The sequence below is a fragment of the Dermacentor albipictus genome, chromosome 9 (genome assembly GCF_038994185.2).
Source record: "Dermacentor albipictus isolate Rhodes 1998 colony chromosome 9, USDA_Dalb.pri_finalv2, whole genome shotgun sequence".
NCBI classification, from domain to species: domain Eukaryota; kingdom Metazoa; phylum Arthropoda; class Arachnida; order Ixodida; family Ixodidae; genus Dermacentor; species Dermacentor albipictus.
In genome coordinates this window covers 35,802,196-35,820,553 of record NC_091829.1, presented here as the reverse complement: position 1 = coordinate 35,820,553, position 18,358 = coordinate 35,802,196, and the positions used below count along the sequence as shown (strand labels likewise).

The following is an 18,358-nucleotide window of genomic DNA, read 5'->3' as shown; positions in this document are numbered from 1 at the left end:
GTATACCTATGCAGGGCATCGTGTGACGCGTTATAGATATCTGAGCGAAGTAACCCTAAAATGCTTACGCGTTAAAAGCGACCGCAACAGTGGCTGTCACTTGCAAGAAAGTCCTACGCGAGCACAGCAAGTTTTCGATGTCTTTGTGCGCTTATCGGTCGTTCTAATTTTCGTTTAATGTCCCTGGACGCTTCCTGGGCAGGACACCGGTGACGACGACGACTCTGCCGCGAACGACAACCGCGAATCGTCTAAACTCAACAAAAGCGAGTGTTGAAAGAAGTGCACTTTAGTTCCACGTGCGTGTAAGCTATGCTCCTATATTTAGGATCTGAACGACGGAATTTGTCTGCTAAAGAATTAAACTCACATAAAACTCGGAAACTTTTGAAAACACTAGGGAGAAAAGCCACCTTGCTTTTAGAACGCAGGGTCGATATTTTAAATTATGGGGTTTTATGTGCCAAAACCACTTTCTGATTATGAGGCACGCCGTAATGGGGGAATCCGGAAATTTGGACCGCCTGTGGTGCTTTAACGCGCATCTAAATCTAAGTACACGGTATTTTTTTTCGCATTTCGCCCCCATCGAAATGCGACCGCCGTGGCCAGGATTCGATCCCGCGATCTCGTGCTTAGCAGCCCAACACCACAGCCACTAAGCAACCACGGCGGGTTAGAGCCGTTATCTTGCACGCGCTCGAAAAAAAACGACGTTCCGTATGCCTCACGCAATTGTCCAGGCCACGCCGATATCGCGGCATTGGTCAGTCTATGCCAATCGTGTGAGGAGCGCCCGTTCCTGCGACAAGCGTCGGCGTCCCTCGTAACCGATCGTGCGAACGAGCACAGCGAAGGATAAAAGAGCGAACGCGGAGAGCAGCGGGCATGAAAAACGGCAATAGCGAAGAGAGCACGAGAAGGAAAGCGGAGGAGGAGGGCATGACGAAATCGTTAGGTCTCGCCGACGCGTCACCCACCCGCTGCCCTCTCGGGATCTCCCAATTTGTTGCAACGTGCCACGCGAGACAGATCGTCCGCGCCAACCTGGTCTACGGCTAATAAATGTCATGTCGTAGCAGAACGCCACGAAGAATACACCAAAATTCATTGTATGGCATTTGCGGATGACATTGTTCTGCTCGCCGAAGCAGCCCCAGACTCACAGCATCTCCCTAAAATTTACTCCAGAGTGGCAGAGGCGGACCACTTCATATTCAGCTCGGACAAATCGAAATGGATGTATAAGCTCTTCCTGTACTGCGCAGAAAATAGCGTATATTGCATTACACCTAAAAACACAAGTAGGCACTGACAAACAACGGTATTTCGGAGAGTCCGTACTAAATTTTATACGCACGTCCCCCGAGAAATTCTGGTGGCACATACGCCCGACTTCTAGCGATTGTGATGTCTTTGATATCGAAGGTGTACAAGTAGATGACGCAAAAAAAAAAAATCTCAAACGCCTTCAATGAGAAATTCAAGGTTCATTAATTATTTGCAATTATTCTTCTAACTGGACCCTAATGGAATGTAAAAAGTTTGTCAAACACGACCCTTACCGTGACCAACCCTCCCATTTCAACGAAATATAAACTTGTAACCTACAGCAATGTCGGGACAATGAGAGTCATAGCTGATATAGCGTCCATATCACACGTTCTAAAATTTGGTTAAGACATTTATTATTTTTTTTAAGAGAGCTCTATTTTATCGAACTCCTTTAACTTCGTACAAAGATTTTCATAGCGTCGCACCCATTTTTGCCAAAATTGGCCTCGGTGGCATTTGTAGTTCTGCCAAGGCAACGGGTTATAAATTCTGCCCCATTCGTTAGGCAGGCTCACAACGCTCTAGCGCACTTACATACGCAATTTATTACCACAGCCTCAACTACCCACCCACTTTTAACTTTGCGTACCCATCACCCATTACCTCGTATTTACTGTCAACAAACATAAAGCAACTAATTGCATTTTATAATGCATAAAAGTTGCGAGAAAGCCGGTACTGAGTAAATATTTTCAAAGTACGCAAGCAACCTACATAGTTGAAACTTTCGGTATATATGACACATGCCGATGGAAAAAAATTCAAGGCGGTGTTATAATGGTATTGTAATGGTTCTCCACGTTCGACAGTGGAGACACAGGAAAAGCAGAAAGACTGCACAGGACAACCGCTGCCAAAATTATTGGTCACCAGCTCGCCGAATTGTCTACATTCCTGAAGATCGTTTTCACCAAAATATCTAGGATGAGTGGTGACTACACAATGAAATTAGACAGCCTCTGGACATATATATATATGGATTCATTAGTTCCGGTATTTGATAATTCAACAATCTCATTCCATAAGGCACGCCATCGTTGGGTGCGGCCGATTATAATGCTTTATAATAAATACTTCATATTAAATGTAGGTTAAACATAGCAAGTTAACTTTATGTTTTCCACTATGATTAAGCTGTGAGAAATAACTGGGCATGATGAAATTAGGAACCGCAGCGTGAAATTCGTTATGGCTAGAACTACCGTGATACTAGAACTAGAACTGCCCAGCGCCAGCCTTCTCTACAATGGCGCACTCCGTTCGTCGTCTGCTACATCTCTTCGCGGCGAGGCACAGTAGACAATCCTCTATGCCCGAACAGGGGATACGTAAATAGACACGGCCAAAAAGAAAGCGTTACTTACGTGGATGCATTCACAAAGAAAATTTGTTTTTGTGCGTGTTTGGGGGGGGGGGAGGGGGGAATTGGCTCACTTTGCCCTTTGACAGCAGGAGGGCAATTGCCCTCCCCACTGCCATTCCGGTAAGCAGGCTTATGGGCGCGTTGTCTGAAACAGCCTGCACCATCCATCAGTAAGATAATTTTGTCTTCTTGGAGAATTTGCTCACCTTCCTCTGTGACCGTCTGTGACACGCAACCACGCAAGCACTTCGCTGCCCGTTCCTGCGGCGAACCTTCGCTGCTGTGTCCATTTCAGCGCCGACAGTCGCAGACAAAATGGCGCCGAGCGTTTGCAACGCCCGCCTAGCCAGCCTGTTTGTCGTCTGCTACCTGCACTCAGAAACTGCGGCGTGGACGGAGCTACACTTTTTCTACACCAGTTAAATAATGGCGACCACTCACACTACCCACACACTACCCACACACTACCCACACACTACCTACACTCGTGTAGTTAGCGGAGGTAAACAAAAATAATAATAGCCCTTCTATGCCGTTTTTCGCATGCAAAAACCACACTAGCGATTACAGCGCTCCCATTTCCCACGTGCCAAGCCTACAAACCAGCCAGTCTGTTTTCCCGCCAAATAACAATCTTCACCGCCCGCCAGCGAGCGATCGGCCAACAGATCAAAAAGGCGCTGGGTCTGCGCGCCTTTGCCGCATGCTTTGTTGACGCAGACTACACTGGTAAACATGCCGGACGTCGCTAGAAAACAAGGCAACGACGTAGATTTCGAATGGATCGGCGATTTTGTTGTGGAAAACCGCAGAAGCAAGAACAAGTCGTACAGGTCAGTCATTCTTGCCGAAGAAGCTGTGGCGGCATGTCATCCCTTTAACATTTAAAGGTCCGCGACCTTGGATTTTACATGCTCCCTAACAAAAAGATTTCACCCTTAAGAAGAGACTGTCGCTTGATTTTTCCTCCCCGAAGATCTGGGGCTTTGTTTCAATGCGTACATTAGCTAAAATTCGTAAGATTGTCATCGTTGCGAGTTGAGAAAATTCGTTACGTACGATCACTGGGTTATCGCGGGCAGCCTTTGTTGAAAGCGCGGTTGTTTATATGATCTCGACGTGTCGTTCTAAACACCTCGTTGTGTGTTTTAACACGCAGCAAATTCAAGCTTTCGGGAAAAACGTACGCCGTCGGCGACTACGTTTTGATCCGCGATGACGACAGTATGGACCCCGAAGCACTCCGCAACTGCTACGTTGGTCGGATCAAGAGCGCCTTCGACACGGGTAAGGCCAGTAAGCTGTCGCTGATAGCATGCCGGATCGTTCTGAACGTCTTTCGCCTTGATGTGTGCAAAAGATCTACGCTTAGGTGTGTGATAGTCATTCGCTGTGGCGGTGTTACTGGTGCATTGTTCACGTAATCGGGTTTGCACACAATGCTTTGTGCTTAACGTTAAGCGAGATGAGGTAGCATGAACCACGGTGCCTTTCGTGATCTGGTGGAAAATGCGCTAAATCATGTAACTGAAGGGGGGGGGGGGGGGGAACATGGCGAAAGATTTATCTCCTTTCGAGCGCTGGACCAAGCGACATGCAAATTCCAGTCCGCGGTGCTGTTTGTCCTCGATAATCTTGTCTACATGTGATTGCCGCATGTAAAGATTTTTCGTTGTGCTCGTTGTTCCTTTGATTGAGTCCTTTCAGTAGCACGCTTTCTCAATTTTAATATAAATTACCAACCCGCCTAAGTTCACACTCTATTTTAGTCATCCATGATCCATGATGAGTGATTGGTGCAATGAGATCGGCCAACTCATTTTTTTTTCTTTTTTTTTGTTCTAAACTAAACTCTTACAACTAGTGCTGTATTGTTGTTTGCTTCTATTCCTCACTTGCTAACCACAGTTCTCGCAGCATGCTGTTTCTTCCCATTCACTTAAGTGCAGAAAGGTGGCATGTGCATATTAAATATGCTAAAGTGAGAAGTGTGTGTGAATAATTACATTAGAGCTTGGGCTTTTGTGTTCAACATATTCTGATTTGAGTAGTGCAAAGAAGAAAGAAAAGAAAAAGAAAAACAATGCATTGGGCTTACTTCCAACAGCTGTTTTGTTTCTAAACGAGCACACATTGATAAACAAACAGATAAAAGCAATACGTTATGTCGCTTTCACCCTTTACAGCTAGACACATCAGCTCTTTATTTGCTGGAACTTACCAGTCAGTGTGTCGGAACGAAAATGTAGCTGAAATATTTTTGTTTCGTTTTCGGTTTAAGAGAAAACTCGGCAGTCCAAAACAGCCAACTTCAGGCAACGTCAGAATTAGCGCACATATCTCAGACAGGGATAGCACAGCCGATAGCAGGTCGAGCGCAAGCCCTAATCTAAGCCTGTTGCTCAGTGCACTAGTAGATCGGCATAGTAGCAATACCAAGGGTTTGGGCACTTAAGAGCTTATCGTTTCGTTTTCTACAGGTATCAATACTTTGTTACCAAAGCTTTGTCGTTCATTTAAGTTCGTTTTATCGGAACAGCTGTCTCTCCTTTCGGCGAGTATACTCAGTGACACGCTGCTTCTGATATGATGCTCAGTGCCTTGACTCAAGGCACTGAACATAATCTCAGAATCTATAATTCACTTATTGAGAAAAGTGAATACGTTATTGAGGAATAACAAATAACTATTCACTTATTAAAAATAATAAATCAAGAAAGATTTAACGTTATTTGCTTCGAAAATTTTTGCATGTGAACCAAAACCGTTGTGAACTGTTACGGATGAAATGAAACTAAAACGAGAACGACAAACATTTTGTTCCAACACCTTGGTACCGGTGACGTCGCACTAATGCACGGCATGCACAAGCGACATATTTTGCCGGCTGCCAAAATTTACTAGCCAGCCAAATGTGATGGCTGCACAAAGCCCTCCTGTGATTAAAATACAGATCACAACCACACTATTGACAGGGAGAAGCCACTCGTGTTCCCTTTCCTTCCGTAGTCATCTTCGTGCTCTTTCAGCCCATGGTTACTGCAACGTCCTGTTTGTTTAACGTAACACTTTCCACACACTTGCAGAATGTTATATACAGTCGAACTTACAAAGTTGCATATAACGTGAAAATACTTCCGTTAGATCCGATGTTCGTTGTAATTGCAAATTCATTGCATTGAATGCAGTGCATTGCAATGAAGCAAGTGTGAGACGCGTGCTTCATTATATCCAACAATTTGATATTTCTGATTTGACTATATCTAGGTTTCACAGTAAGACACCTAGAGCTATCATGTAGCACAGTGCTTTTACAGCAGCCAGCTTGGTCCCCGTCCAGTCTTTACACTCATTGTTTCAGACCGTTACACTTCAAGATGATGTGTCGTATATCTGCCTTCATTATTGATTGCAATGTACCATTCTTGTTTAGGCGAAACAAATGGAGACCACCGCTTTGTCACAGTGGCCTGGTACATTCGAGCTGTCGAACTTCCACCTTTGCAGCAGGCCAAGATAGTTGACGTCGACTATTTCCGTGAAGTGTTACTCGACGAACGCAAGCTCTGGTCCGACACTGTCGATGCCGAGACAATCTTCGGCAAGTGCTCGGTGAGTGTTGCCTAGATTCTTTTTCCGCGGTGGTTCACCATCATTCTTATTTTTTGAATTCATACTTGCGACTTGTAGGGAATCATCATCTGCATCCATGATACAATTCTTCATATAGGGCTGTCGCGCTGATATTGACTCTCATTTGACCAATGCGTGTGCAATAAATGGATAAAAGTAATCAGCCATATTTCTTAATGAAAAGGTGTCAAGCTATCATTTATTTGTTCAAGTTGTGCAATCCCTATAGAACAGCTTTCTTCTGAGGAAGTTTCGCTTATGCAATACTCAGCTGATGCTGACAAAAAATTTGCAAGTTTTGAAACATTAGCTCCCTACAGGTACAGTTGTCTGAGCACATGTATTGTCTTTACGGTTCTTTATGGTAGGTCTGTATGGTGATTGCCGATTCAAGCAGCGACATGAGGAACAAAATGAAAGCTTTAGGTGAACTGATCCTTCCCCGCTAATCTTAGTTCCTCCCTGCTGCAACAGCCACTAATGATGTTGACGATGTTAAAGATGTTAAAGATGTAAACGTTGTATTGCATTTAACTGCATTTAAATGAGTAAGACCAGAAAAGGCACAGCTACAAAATAAAAACGACGGATAGGAAATGTTTCTTTCGGTGTCTGTCCCTACGACTTACCTGAAAATCGTCCTTGCTTGTTGCAGGTTCTGACGGTGCCTGCTAATGTGTCATCCAAGGCTGTCTTTGAGATGGTTGATGGTGAAGGGAACCCACTCTTCTTCTGCCGGTGGAAGTTTGATGGTCGTGGCATGACCCCTGTAATCGCACCTCCGTCACCATCCTCCAGCAAGAAGCAATCATCAAAAAGTGGCACGCCAAAATTGTTGCAGCAGCAATGCCTGAACAAAAAGAAACATCATAGTGTCTCAACACCAATTCGTACGTTACTTTTTATTCCCTCTTTCTGTGGAGTAATGTGGTGTTTTGCAGCTATATCCTCCTTGGATATAGCAGCTATATCCTCCTTGGACCCCGCAAGATCCTAGTGACAGAAGAACTTTTGAAAGTAGCTCTTATTGACTACCAGTCCCTTTTGAGCATAAAACTACTTTCTTGATCAGGTAGCACTGTTATAAGCTCACAGCAGCATCTCCATGTATGTGGGCAAAGAGTACGTTTCTGCAGTTTGTTGAGATTAAAGTTTCTTTGCCTAAACACATAGGCACAGGCTTAACCTCACATGGTAGTTCATTGCCATCACTTTTAATCTGCGATTGCCACATCATCTGGCGGCATTGAGATGTACCACACACTCATTTTTTGTTGTTAGTGACTGTTCACTGGGTATCTGTCACGCAAACCAGTAGTTTTCTATCAGTGATGACAAAATGATTAAGCGCTTGAAGTATAGTGCCTACATCTAGCTTCATGTTAAGCCAGAATATTTTAGTTTATCATTACTAGCTTAATCTTAAAAGGAATGAAAGCTACTATCCACACTGGTTGCATGGACACAGGTCTGACAAGGATATAGCTATTGTGGCCTTTTCACTGGCTCAAAATGGTGATCTATAGTAGTAGTGTGTAGGTAGTAAATGACACTATTTGCTTTGCTGTGAAGAATAGCACCTTGCAACACTTATGTTCCATGCCAGCTTACCTAAAAAAAAGAAGCCCAATAGCCCCATCAGCCGTAGTAATAACGCCATATGAAGCCACATAGTGCAGCTGCACCCTAAGAAAGGTTTGCACACTTTGGGGCTTATCTTGTCTCAAAACAATAGCCATCCTCAATCTTTCATGCATTTTCTTTCTCTAATGCTGCACGCCTGGTATTTCCAAGCCTTGAACGGAATCTGCGTGTTCAGCGTGAGGTAGCTTTCTTGGCAGGATAGTAGGAAGTGCAGTTTTCAACAAAATAAATGCAAATACAGGTGACTATTATAGTTTGTGGACAGGATAGGCCCAACTTCTTTTATAGTATGTATTTTATACTTTTATGATCACTTCGAGAATTGGGCTGTTTGGTGCTTGGATTCAGTGTGCACCTTAAGAACAGGAGATGGAAGTAAAGACAGGATCCTTGTCTTGTACCAGCCTACCCCAACTTATGCCTGCAAATTTCCTAGTTTCATTACACCATCTAGTTCTCTGCCGTCCAAGACTATGCTTCCTTTCTTTTGGTACCCATTCTGTAACTCTAATAGACGGCTTGTTAGAACAAGAAAAGAAAGGGAGAAGGCAGAGGTGTTGACCAAAAAGCATTACACATCCTTCCCAACGCCATTTCTTCTAATGTCAGCTAAAATAGCAGCTACTCATTTGCTCCCTAATCCACACCGCTGTCTTCCTCTGTCAAATATTGCGATTAATGTGGCAATTTGTTTTTTTTTTAGTTTTTCTTGAAGTAGATCATACGACAAAGCCTGACTATAATCGCATTGCATTTAATCTGGCGATGTCTAGCACAGACTGCATAAATGCGCATTCACTGTTGATTCATTGTGATGTTTCCTGCATGCTCCCTTTCCAACTGTGTGTCCTTGTACTGACCCTTAGAGAAGTTGTTAATAAGTGCTGCCAACAACAAATAATAAACAACAGTTTTAAGGAAGGCTAAATCATCCCCACAGGCAAGCAGGTGCAGTCGAGAGGGGCATCCTTGTCACCTCGGCAACGAGATGGCATGTCAGTCACCGTCAAGGGTATGCTGACAGACTTTCCAAGCCCAGTCAAGTCACAGTCGTCCCCGCACAAGGTGCTTCTGGTCTCCCCAATCAAGATGCGCAGAGAGTCTGAGACTTGGAACTGCCTCCAGAAGTCAACTCCTCCATCACAGAGCCATGGGAAGCACAAAATAACTGACAAGACGGAACTGCCTAAGGCAAGGTGGGTCATCTCTCTGTCAACATAAGTGCAGACGTCGGCACCCCATCACGCTTAAGAGGGCTGTGCTAAGGTGCACATTAAAAACCAAGACTCTTTTTATTATTTCATGTCATCGCCAAAGGCCAATGCAGCAGTATGTACAATAGAACTTAGTGCAACAAACAGGGATACAACAATTTATCAGATCTATCAAAATATATATATAAGATGCTTCTTGCTGATATCAATGCGCAACAAATATTGCATATAAAGAAGCTATCTTCATTTCACCTTGTTTTAGACCTATTCAATAAAACAAAATTTCACGGCCAACGGTGGAATCGAACGTCTGACTTTCAGCTCAGCAGCCTGATGCTCAAACCATTAACATGCTTCTCTCGTGCCAAGGCCAACTACCTCTTTGAGACGTTTGGCACGTGCCAGTTCCTCACATTCTTCTCTTGTGGCAGCTTGCACTTTGGGACGCTTTGTTAGACTTCACAGCCTTTGGGATCGGTCCACATTCCCCAGTCCTTCCCTCCTAGCAGCTAATGCTACATAGAATTGATCTTGACATGTCATCAGTGAAGTGCAAATGATGTCGTTGTTTAAACATACACCACATGACACAGGCATAGGTTCGTACAGTTGTATAAAGTGGGAGACATTTTGCTTAAATTTGCATGCAATACGTCGTGTGGCGCGTCGGGGTCCTACATGCTACAGCCGACGATATGGGACACATACTAGTATGAACGAGCAAGCAACGCGTAGCTCCACCCAGAAACGGCGCCCCTGCATGGACACTCGAAATACTTTGTAACTTGGTAAAGAAAGTAAAAACAATAGTCTTTGTACAACTATTTCGTTGTACAGCTATTTCATTTTACACAAACGATGCCAATTAAAGACACGTCTATGCAAGCAGCATAGACATGTTCCTGCAAGGCCATGTTGGTAGCTTCGGCTCTGTTTACAGCCACAGCATGTCAACCAGGGAGAGAAAATAAAGAGCTGGGATAATCAAAGCAACGAGGATTTTGCTCACCGACCCTGCCCCGGCGAGTCTGCCATGTGGCCATGACGTACATACTAGCTGCACTGTCATTGGCTGTGGTTGACTGACGAATGCAGCAGTCGTGCAGCATGCGATTCACATGCTGTCGGAACCTGTTGGGTGCAGCTGCTGGTGTGAATGGTCATCGAAGAAACCATGCGCAAAATCGCACCACGCGTCTTGCACTTAACATGCTTTCACTGATGACATCAGCATGTCACAAACCCATGCCGAATGGCCTGAGTCGAAATAATGCCATCGTCATAAACGATCGTCATCAGTGTCGTCTTGCTGCTGTCATCACGCACACATTCGCATCAGACACATAGCTGTTTGCCTTACACAAACATGTTGGTCTACCTGGTAACACTGCGTAACCCCAAACAATGCTGGGTAGCCAGCTACCTCCAAAATGCTTTGCATGGCATTGATTCCCATATATACTGTGTGAGGTTTGAATATCTTTATTTTAGCTCAAGAACGTGTACTTTTGCCAGCTTTCCGAGGCACCTCCACTACTGCTTGAAATATACAATTTAGCAGGGACCCTGCACTTTCTGAAACCAGATTCACGTTGTCCGAAACTGTTTAGCAACTAGAAGCAAATTGACGGATCTGGTCTTGTGTTCACACTATAGTCAGCAATACATTTGCGAACGTATGATGTGCACACCAGCTATAACATAAAGGTTAAAGGGCGCAGTGTTTGGTTTTTAATTTCAGCCGTAGTTGCCGTGCACAGCGGTGTATTATTCTGCAAATGGGATTGTTAGCGCACATTGTATGCATTCTGCTTGTCTGTTTAAGATAGCCGAACCTGGTGAGTGGCCCCTTAAATTTAAAACTGACGGTGGCTTGGTAATTGATGAGTGTTACAAAACTCTACCATATTTCATTAGTCATTCAAACAGATTTGACTGCCTTTGAGAACCTGTGCAGATAGGTGAAGCACAAGCACACACATTTAAATTATGATGAACTGCTTTCGCCCCTGAAGTTTCCCATCTGTTTGGCACTACTCCTGAACACACATTTCTTATTGGATCCCTTTTTGCATGGCCACTCCAAATATATCTTTAAAATATGTGTACTCAAACTAAATATTGCAGTTTACTTTCCCTTCACTCATGGTTCTCCTACTCGCCTCCTTCTTTTCCAGCACTTACGCATCACCAGTGAGACACCGCAACCGTGATATCGGGCTTTTGCATGATGACGTGTTTGCAACACCACCACGTAGCGCTGACGTGCAAGTCGTGATGCGGCATCGCAAGTGCCACACGGAACCCGGGAGGGCAGCGTCGCGCAGCAAGAGCGCATCATCATCGTCGCAGCAGCAGCAGCACGAACCCAAGTTCTCGCGGTCTGGACGCTTGCTGAAGAATTCGCGGCACTTCGACTCAGATGACGACTGTTCAAGGTTGGTACCTACACGTTACGAAGCTCTGCATCTGTTGTTCATTAAAGGGATACTAAAGTCAAATACTAAGCCAACGTGGACTGTTTAAATACCATTCCAGAAACCTCACAATATTTGTTTCATGCGAAGGAAATACTTAGTTTACGAGAAAATTGCATCTGAAGGGTCCGAATACCTTTTTCGAAATTCAAACTTCCCGCCACTGAACCAGGGGAGTGGTGCTGTTGCATACGCCATCACCACCCTTTGCTGCCGTTGATTTAGTAAAAAGGCGCCCGACAGACGGCGGTTCCGAGCCAAGACGGTGGATTTGCAGCTGCTTTTTGGTCAAATATCGTAGACTGTTCTGGCATCCTGCGACATCACATGGAAGTCTACTTGCAGTTTGTGCGAGTTTCGCGAGCAAGCAAAACCAGCACAGCACTACGCAATAACGAAACTACTGAACGCTAGAGCGTGGGTGGTGCTGAGTTGAATGAAGGCACTTTCAACCACCTGCATCGTTGTCAAGAGTAATTTCAATGACTTCTGAAAATGAAATAGAAATGGACAAGTAGCATTTTATTTCGTCTTATAATACACTACAAGGATGTTTTTTGCAACAAGTGGTTGAGTACTATAGTAACAGAATTTAACTCAAGATTGCTTTCGTCACCAAGTGCTTGAATATCGCTGGGGAGTCTCTAATCATGTCCTGCATTTACCTAAATTTCTCGATTATTTACGCTCTCTTCAAGATAATATTGATGCCTTAGAGATTCTCGAGCGCTAATCTATCACTTTAGCTTGACTTAATATTTGCCTTTATTGTCCCTTTAACAAGAACAAGTGATTACCTGAATGAAACACAAAGAAATCTGTGCAGACTACTGTGCTTGATAAGTGCTTTATGCAGAGAAGGTAGACGTGACAGACGAATGTATTCTGTAGCTGAACAAAATTCTCACCTGTCCCTTTTATATATTGTGGTGGCTCAATGTCTTGCAGCTCTCAGCTGTCGAGCCTTGGGTCGTAGTTCTGGCTCTCAACCCCACAGTGGGCACATTCCAGTGGCAGGTGATCTTTGTGTGCGCATTAAAAAACCCCACGCGGTCAAAATTAATCCCTATCCTTACACTACAGCATCTCATGGCCCATTTGTTTCTTTGATACGTTAAACCTCATCGGTTGAAGTGGAACTTTCCACTGCATTCACCCTCTGTCACTGACTGTGGGTGATGTTGAGGCGGAACAGTTAACTTTCTTGCCACTTCTCTGATGTAAGTGGGGCAGTGCTTACTCTAGTGGAGTATCTGTATGCTGCTGCTGCTCTCCTTAAAGCCATTCATTGTCTTGCCACAGTGAGTTGCAAAGGCAGACGACACCCCGGAGCAGACGTAAGCTCGACATGAACGCAGCATCCGGGCAAGTGGCTGCTATAATCATCAAGAAGGAGCATTCTGGCGTCCGTGATGACAAAGCCACTCCAGAGAAATTTCCTGCACTGAAGGACAGCAACGCTGCAGTCGTCGCTGAAAAAAGGAGGAGCCGGTCGTCTCGAAGGTCCCAGAAAAACACGCTGGAGCTGTGTGCCAAAGCAACCAGGACGCCACGTAGCAAAAGTCGTGGTGTGGCCTTTTCAGAAGTACTTGACAAGGCGCCAAAAGTTGGGTGAGTTCTTGCATTTTGTTTTTGCTTTGGCTTGTGCCAATGTGTCAAGCTTGCAAGTGGGCACAATCTCTTCTTATTGCCAAAATCGGGGGCATGTCTTTTTTTTTTTTTCTGAAAGATTTGGTGCAGATTAGATCTCTATTTTGTTTGGGAGCTCTAATGCCACTTCTACATTAGTTTTCTCCTGCTAACCCATAAATAGTGAGTGCTTGTTCAACTTGGGGGCGTGTTTGAATCGTCCAAATGCTGCTAAATTAGTCGGTGGTGGGCTTTGGCGTTTTTTCTGCTTCTTGATTAATTCGACACGCCACATAATTCAGTAAGCCCGCTGCAGTTACTAGCTTATTCTGCACAGTACATATTGTAGATGGTGAAAATTTTAAGTGTGATCAAAACCATGAGGAATAGGAGCAGTTCACATTCTTTGCATGATTTCAAGACCGCTTCTGTAATGATCACATTTCTTTTTTAAACTAAAAGCTGCAGTTCTGGTGGTTCCCATGGGTACCTTAATCCTGTGGTAAAGCAGGAGACACTCTTTATCCTTGTGGAAAGGCTACATGTAGCTGAGATATGTAGTCCATAATCATTACAATGGATCTGTATGCAATATACCTTCAGATACAACAGGCCATACTTCTTACATAAGTTGGTCTGCCTGGATTAATAATGCAACAAGTTTTACTCTTGAATCCAGCTATAATTGATTATTGGCTACAACAGGCAAAATTTTGAGCGAGATTTTGTCTAGGTCAGGCATGTACAATGTACTTTGCTGCGCCAACGTGTTGTACTTGTCATGTAATGCCTGTATCTAACTCTTGCTAGCCCTGCCCTTGCCACTTCCTTGTTTGTTAATGTCTCTCCTTACTTTCCCTTTTATTCCTATGTCTCCCGAGCAGGTCATGCGCATCCCCAGTATCGAGAAACGTGAGAAAGGCGCGGTCCATGGTGGATGCTTCTCGCGAGACAACGCCATCCCGCAACAAGATGGCCGACCACTTGCAGCAGCCTCGGGCTGTGAAGTGCCACACGGAACCGAGGAGAGGTGCAGATGCTGGCGCCCTCACTCCCAGCAGACCTGCATCGACGAGGTCTGGCCGCAAAGTGAGGAGTGTGCGCTACACCGAAATCTCCTACTCTGATGACGACGACGTGTTCACAAGGTTCGTTTATTGTCAGTGGCCTGGTTTTCACTTTCCCTTTTGCATGTTCAACCATTCCTACAGTTCTTTATTGTGCACTTTTTCCAAGCTGATGTGGCTACTGGCAACAGTGAAGATGAAGACGAAATGTGGTAAAGCGGGGAGCAAGCTCACTCTTTGTTTAAAGAGGAAGGAGACACGGAGAGAGATTTTATAAGGCTTAGAATCGAGCGTAGCTGGCTAATCCAGTAACACCATCTCCGCTTGTGTGGGTTATGAGCCAACATCACAATTAACAATAGTATTATTCACAATTGAAGCCTCCCCTTGGAGTATTTAGAAAGAGGAACTTTTTCAAAAGTGTAATACTTGTGCCACACGGGCGAAGTTAATGCCATTAAAAGTCTAAGACCTTAATTTTCTTAATGCCTTTATGTTTCGATCACTGCTATATGCGCATACTTAATGACATTAAACATTGCAATGGCGATAGTGAAATGGTTAAGTTTGCCTGCCAATCGTAATACAATAAAAAACAGTTATCTAGGGAGCGGATGTTTAAGAAATGGCGTGAGAAACATTAATCAGTGTATTGTATGTAGTTTACTTCAGGAATGCCGTTGTTGCACCCAGCCGTAAACTGTTTGAAGCCAAAGCTAGCTCGACAACTAATCCATAGCGTAGCCAAAGCATTGAAATTGGAAAAATGGCGCTCACACCTTCAAAGCTCTCAAGCAGCGATCCTAATGAATTTGACCGTGTGCTCCAGTTTCTTCTGGCAGATGTGCTTCTTCGAGCCAAACATCGTTGAGAAATGAGGCCAACAAGGCAAGGAGCCGCTGCCATGCAATCGAACAGGTTCTCCTGGCTAACGCGCTCACGATTAGTGCTCTAGCCGTGCATAGCGGCAAGGTCGCCTGCTTATCTCCACGAAAATAAAGAGCTCCTTTTAAAGAAGTGGAGAATGTATTAGTTGTTCTTATCTACAAGTTAGCTTAATATCGACAGAATGTGGTCACCACGGCCACGGCGGACATTAGAAACGAGAGTACGCATTCTACGGCCAAGTGAGTTGTAATAATTGTAAGCACGCACTACGTCGCGAGAAAGAGCAATATTTTGAAGTGAAGAATATATTAATTGTTATTCACTAACGGTCCGTTTAGACTCATTAGAATGTGGAGACATTAGGAACTAGAGTGCGCATTTGATTGCCAAGTGAGTTACGAGAACGCACTACGTTGCGAATGGCATTAAGCTTTAATGTCATTAAGCATGTCCATGTGGCAACCCAGGAATGACATTAAAGTTTAAGGCATTAGCCAGTTAATGTCATTTTCTGTGCTCATGTGGCAGAGGTATTAGATAACGATGAAGCATGGTGCGGGTTAAAATGGAGGTGGGAACTTTACAGCGATGGGGCCGAATTTTTGAGCTTTTCATTCATAAGATGTGCTTGTCATTAGCTAGTAATATACAGTCGATAAACGATAATTCGGACTCCACAGGGGAACGTAAATAAGTCCAAACTATCGAATGTCCAAAAAAAGTGAATGTATCCAAAGAAAATAACTTTATTTATATTTTAAGGCCCCTGTGCACGGAGCAATTGGTCGACGCGTTGCTGCATGCACTTCCGCTTACATGCAACCAAGTCTGCCTATATTTCTGCTGGTTTTGAGTTTCACTGTACGCCGATGCAAGGACTGCAAAAGCTTGAGTCAATCCCGCACATGGAAGGCTCCAGAGCACACGGCACATCATCATCTGAGTCAGAGTCGCTGTTTGACGGTGGGAGAGCTTGCTGAATTATTTTGTCGTCGTTCAGTTCAACACACAATGAAACCACACGGTCAACATCTGCAAAGTCTTCATATCTAACGGCGGCAGGAATTGGCACACCGCAGCCCAGCAGGTCATCAATGATGTCCGCGTTTGAGCTCGTGGTAGGCGGCATATCTATAACTTCACGAGAAAGACTTGTTGGAGCCAGCAGAGCACTGTCTGGAATGCAAACTAAAACAAGCGCAGCATGCCACAAGGCAAACTCAACAGAATGGCGATAGCAGGCCAGACACGGGGGTGCCAGGAAAGCATGTGATGATCGCAATGTTGATGCGACATCACAATTCAGGCAAAGCCTGCAAGATTGGCAGTTGCAGTTAAATCTCAGAGGCTTGGACCGGCTATCAAGGCAAGGCCTCGGAGACCGTTTAGTGTGTAATCTCTGAGGCCATACTTGATGTCTCGTTGAGGTTGCCAGAGGAGATAATGGCTTACACTACAGCCACACACAGAGTCCGGATAATCAAATGCAGAGCTGGCGGCTGTCCAGACTATCGGTGTCCAATACATTGGTCTGCGGCTGTATATGAATTTATCGTCAATCAATCCAGGCAGAGTTAAATGAAAACCATCAAAATGGTTGCAAGCTAGGAGACATACTTGCCAACCCTCCCTCAATTCCCTTAAGGTTTACGAATTTGGGCTCATTCTGCTATGTACAGTCGACTTTCATTACAGAGAACCCTGATAATCAGAAAAAAAAAATGTCCGTTTTATCCGAAGACGCAAATATCTGAAACGCTTCACTTCCGAAAATTTGGTCGCAATGTGTAACAATGTTATTGCAAAGTTTAAGTGATGAACACCCAAACTTGAGAACAAACAAAAAGTTGCAGTTTCGTCCAAAAGGTGAAGCATCGATTGTGATAGCAAATTAGTAGACAGCTATGTGAACTAAGGGTAGGACGTAGCTTTATCGCCCGTAAAGAGTTGTAAACATTTGCTTACTGACTAAATTAGCAAATACAGTGTCACGCGCACTGGTAAACATGAACACATCTCACTCTATGACCACGGAAAGTCGCTGTCAAAAAGTTGGAGTGAGGAAGTGCGGCAGCAGCAGTGAGCGAATTGACCTTCATGCTGTCTCTTGCTTCAATGCGGACTAAAAGTCGAAAGCGCAGCGCATGTGAAGCTACCGGCACTGGGCACACTTTGTCCGCTTCGCAGATTGCTTTCAAGATACGGTGGCCGCGCCTAAGCAGCAGCCGCTGGAGTAGTACCCCCTTTTCCTCGCCTCCCCCCATGCCTCGCACGTAAAAGAAGACTACGCACTATGACCCCGCCTTCCTTCCTCGAACACGCAATAGTGAGCCGCAATCGGCGGCTGACCCTCGCAAGTCAGTTGTCAGCCCCTGTTGACACGGCAAAAGTCCATTTTATGCACCCGATTTCGACAAAAACTGCCACTAATTTCATTCACTGTAGCCGATAGTTTGTTGTAGCATGGTCTGTTAAAAAGCGAACTTTGTTGCAGTAATAAAATAGGTAGGGCAAGCTAACGCTGAAATATGGTCCATTATCCTAACTTCTATTGTACATGGGTCCGTTGTAACGGGCATAGACTGTATATCTTATGCTTCGTCATGTTTTACGAAAAATAAATTATGCTTGCAAAAGGATTTCGCCCATCAGACAATCTCTGACCATCCTCTTGGAAGTGTTTTGATTGTGAAAGGGTATCAGAGGAATAGCATAAGAACCTGCATATAATACGGATATAATACAAGGCGGTATTTGGACAAAAAGGCGAATAAAAGTTTTGCTTGTATGCATTATACAGGTGCAGCAAACTCGGCGAAAGCATTTATGTTGTCAAGTACGTTCTTTATTTCGCAAAATCCTCAGCGCACGCACACACACGCAGTCTGCGTTTTGCCCTGCCGCACTGCAAGCAGCTTGCTCTGCCGATTACTTCACTCACGCAGTTCGTTGTCCCGCGTTCCCCGCATGCCAACCACACACACACGCCTTCCACGTTCTCCCTGCCCACCACACACCACTGCCTACCGTCCCGTGCCTGCTACTCTACACAGTTGCCTACCATCTCGTGCCTGCAACTCTACGCCACATGGCGTCGGCCCAATACCT

The 18,358-nt window shown here is 44.7% G+C and overlaps 1 protein-coding gene across 1 annotated transcript in view; it reads left to right on the top strand.

Moving 5' to 3' along the window:
• Window positions 1-3,333: 3,333 nt before the first annotated feature.
• The window catches only part of Orc1 (origin recognition complex subunit 1), a 34,682-nt gene continuing 19,657 nt past the window's right edge, over window positions 3,334-18,358 (top strand). The window contains exons 1-8 of the mRNA XM_065437895.2: window positions 3,334-3,531; window positions 3,858-3,985; window positions 6,132-6,310; window positions 6,987-7,221; window positions 8,916-9,171; window positions 11,367-11,627; window positions 12,969-13,277; window positions 14,180-14,443. Of these exons, the coding sequence (XP_065293967.1) occupies window positions 3,434-3,531; window positions 3,858-3,985; window positions 6,132-6,310; window positions 6,987-7,221; window positions 8,916-9,171; window positions 11,367-11,627; window positions 12,969-13,277; window positions 14,180-14,443 (1,730 nt within the window). The 5' untranslated portion in view covers window positions 3,334-3,433. The remainder of the gene's footprint in view (window positions 3,532-3,857; window positions 3,986-6,131; window positions 6,311-6,986; window positions 7,222-8,915; window positions 9,172-11,366; window positions 11,628-12,968; window positions 13,278-14,179; window positions 14,444-18,358) is intronic.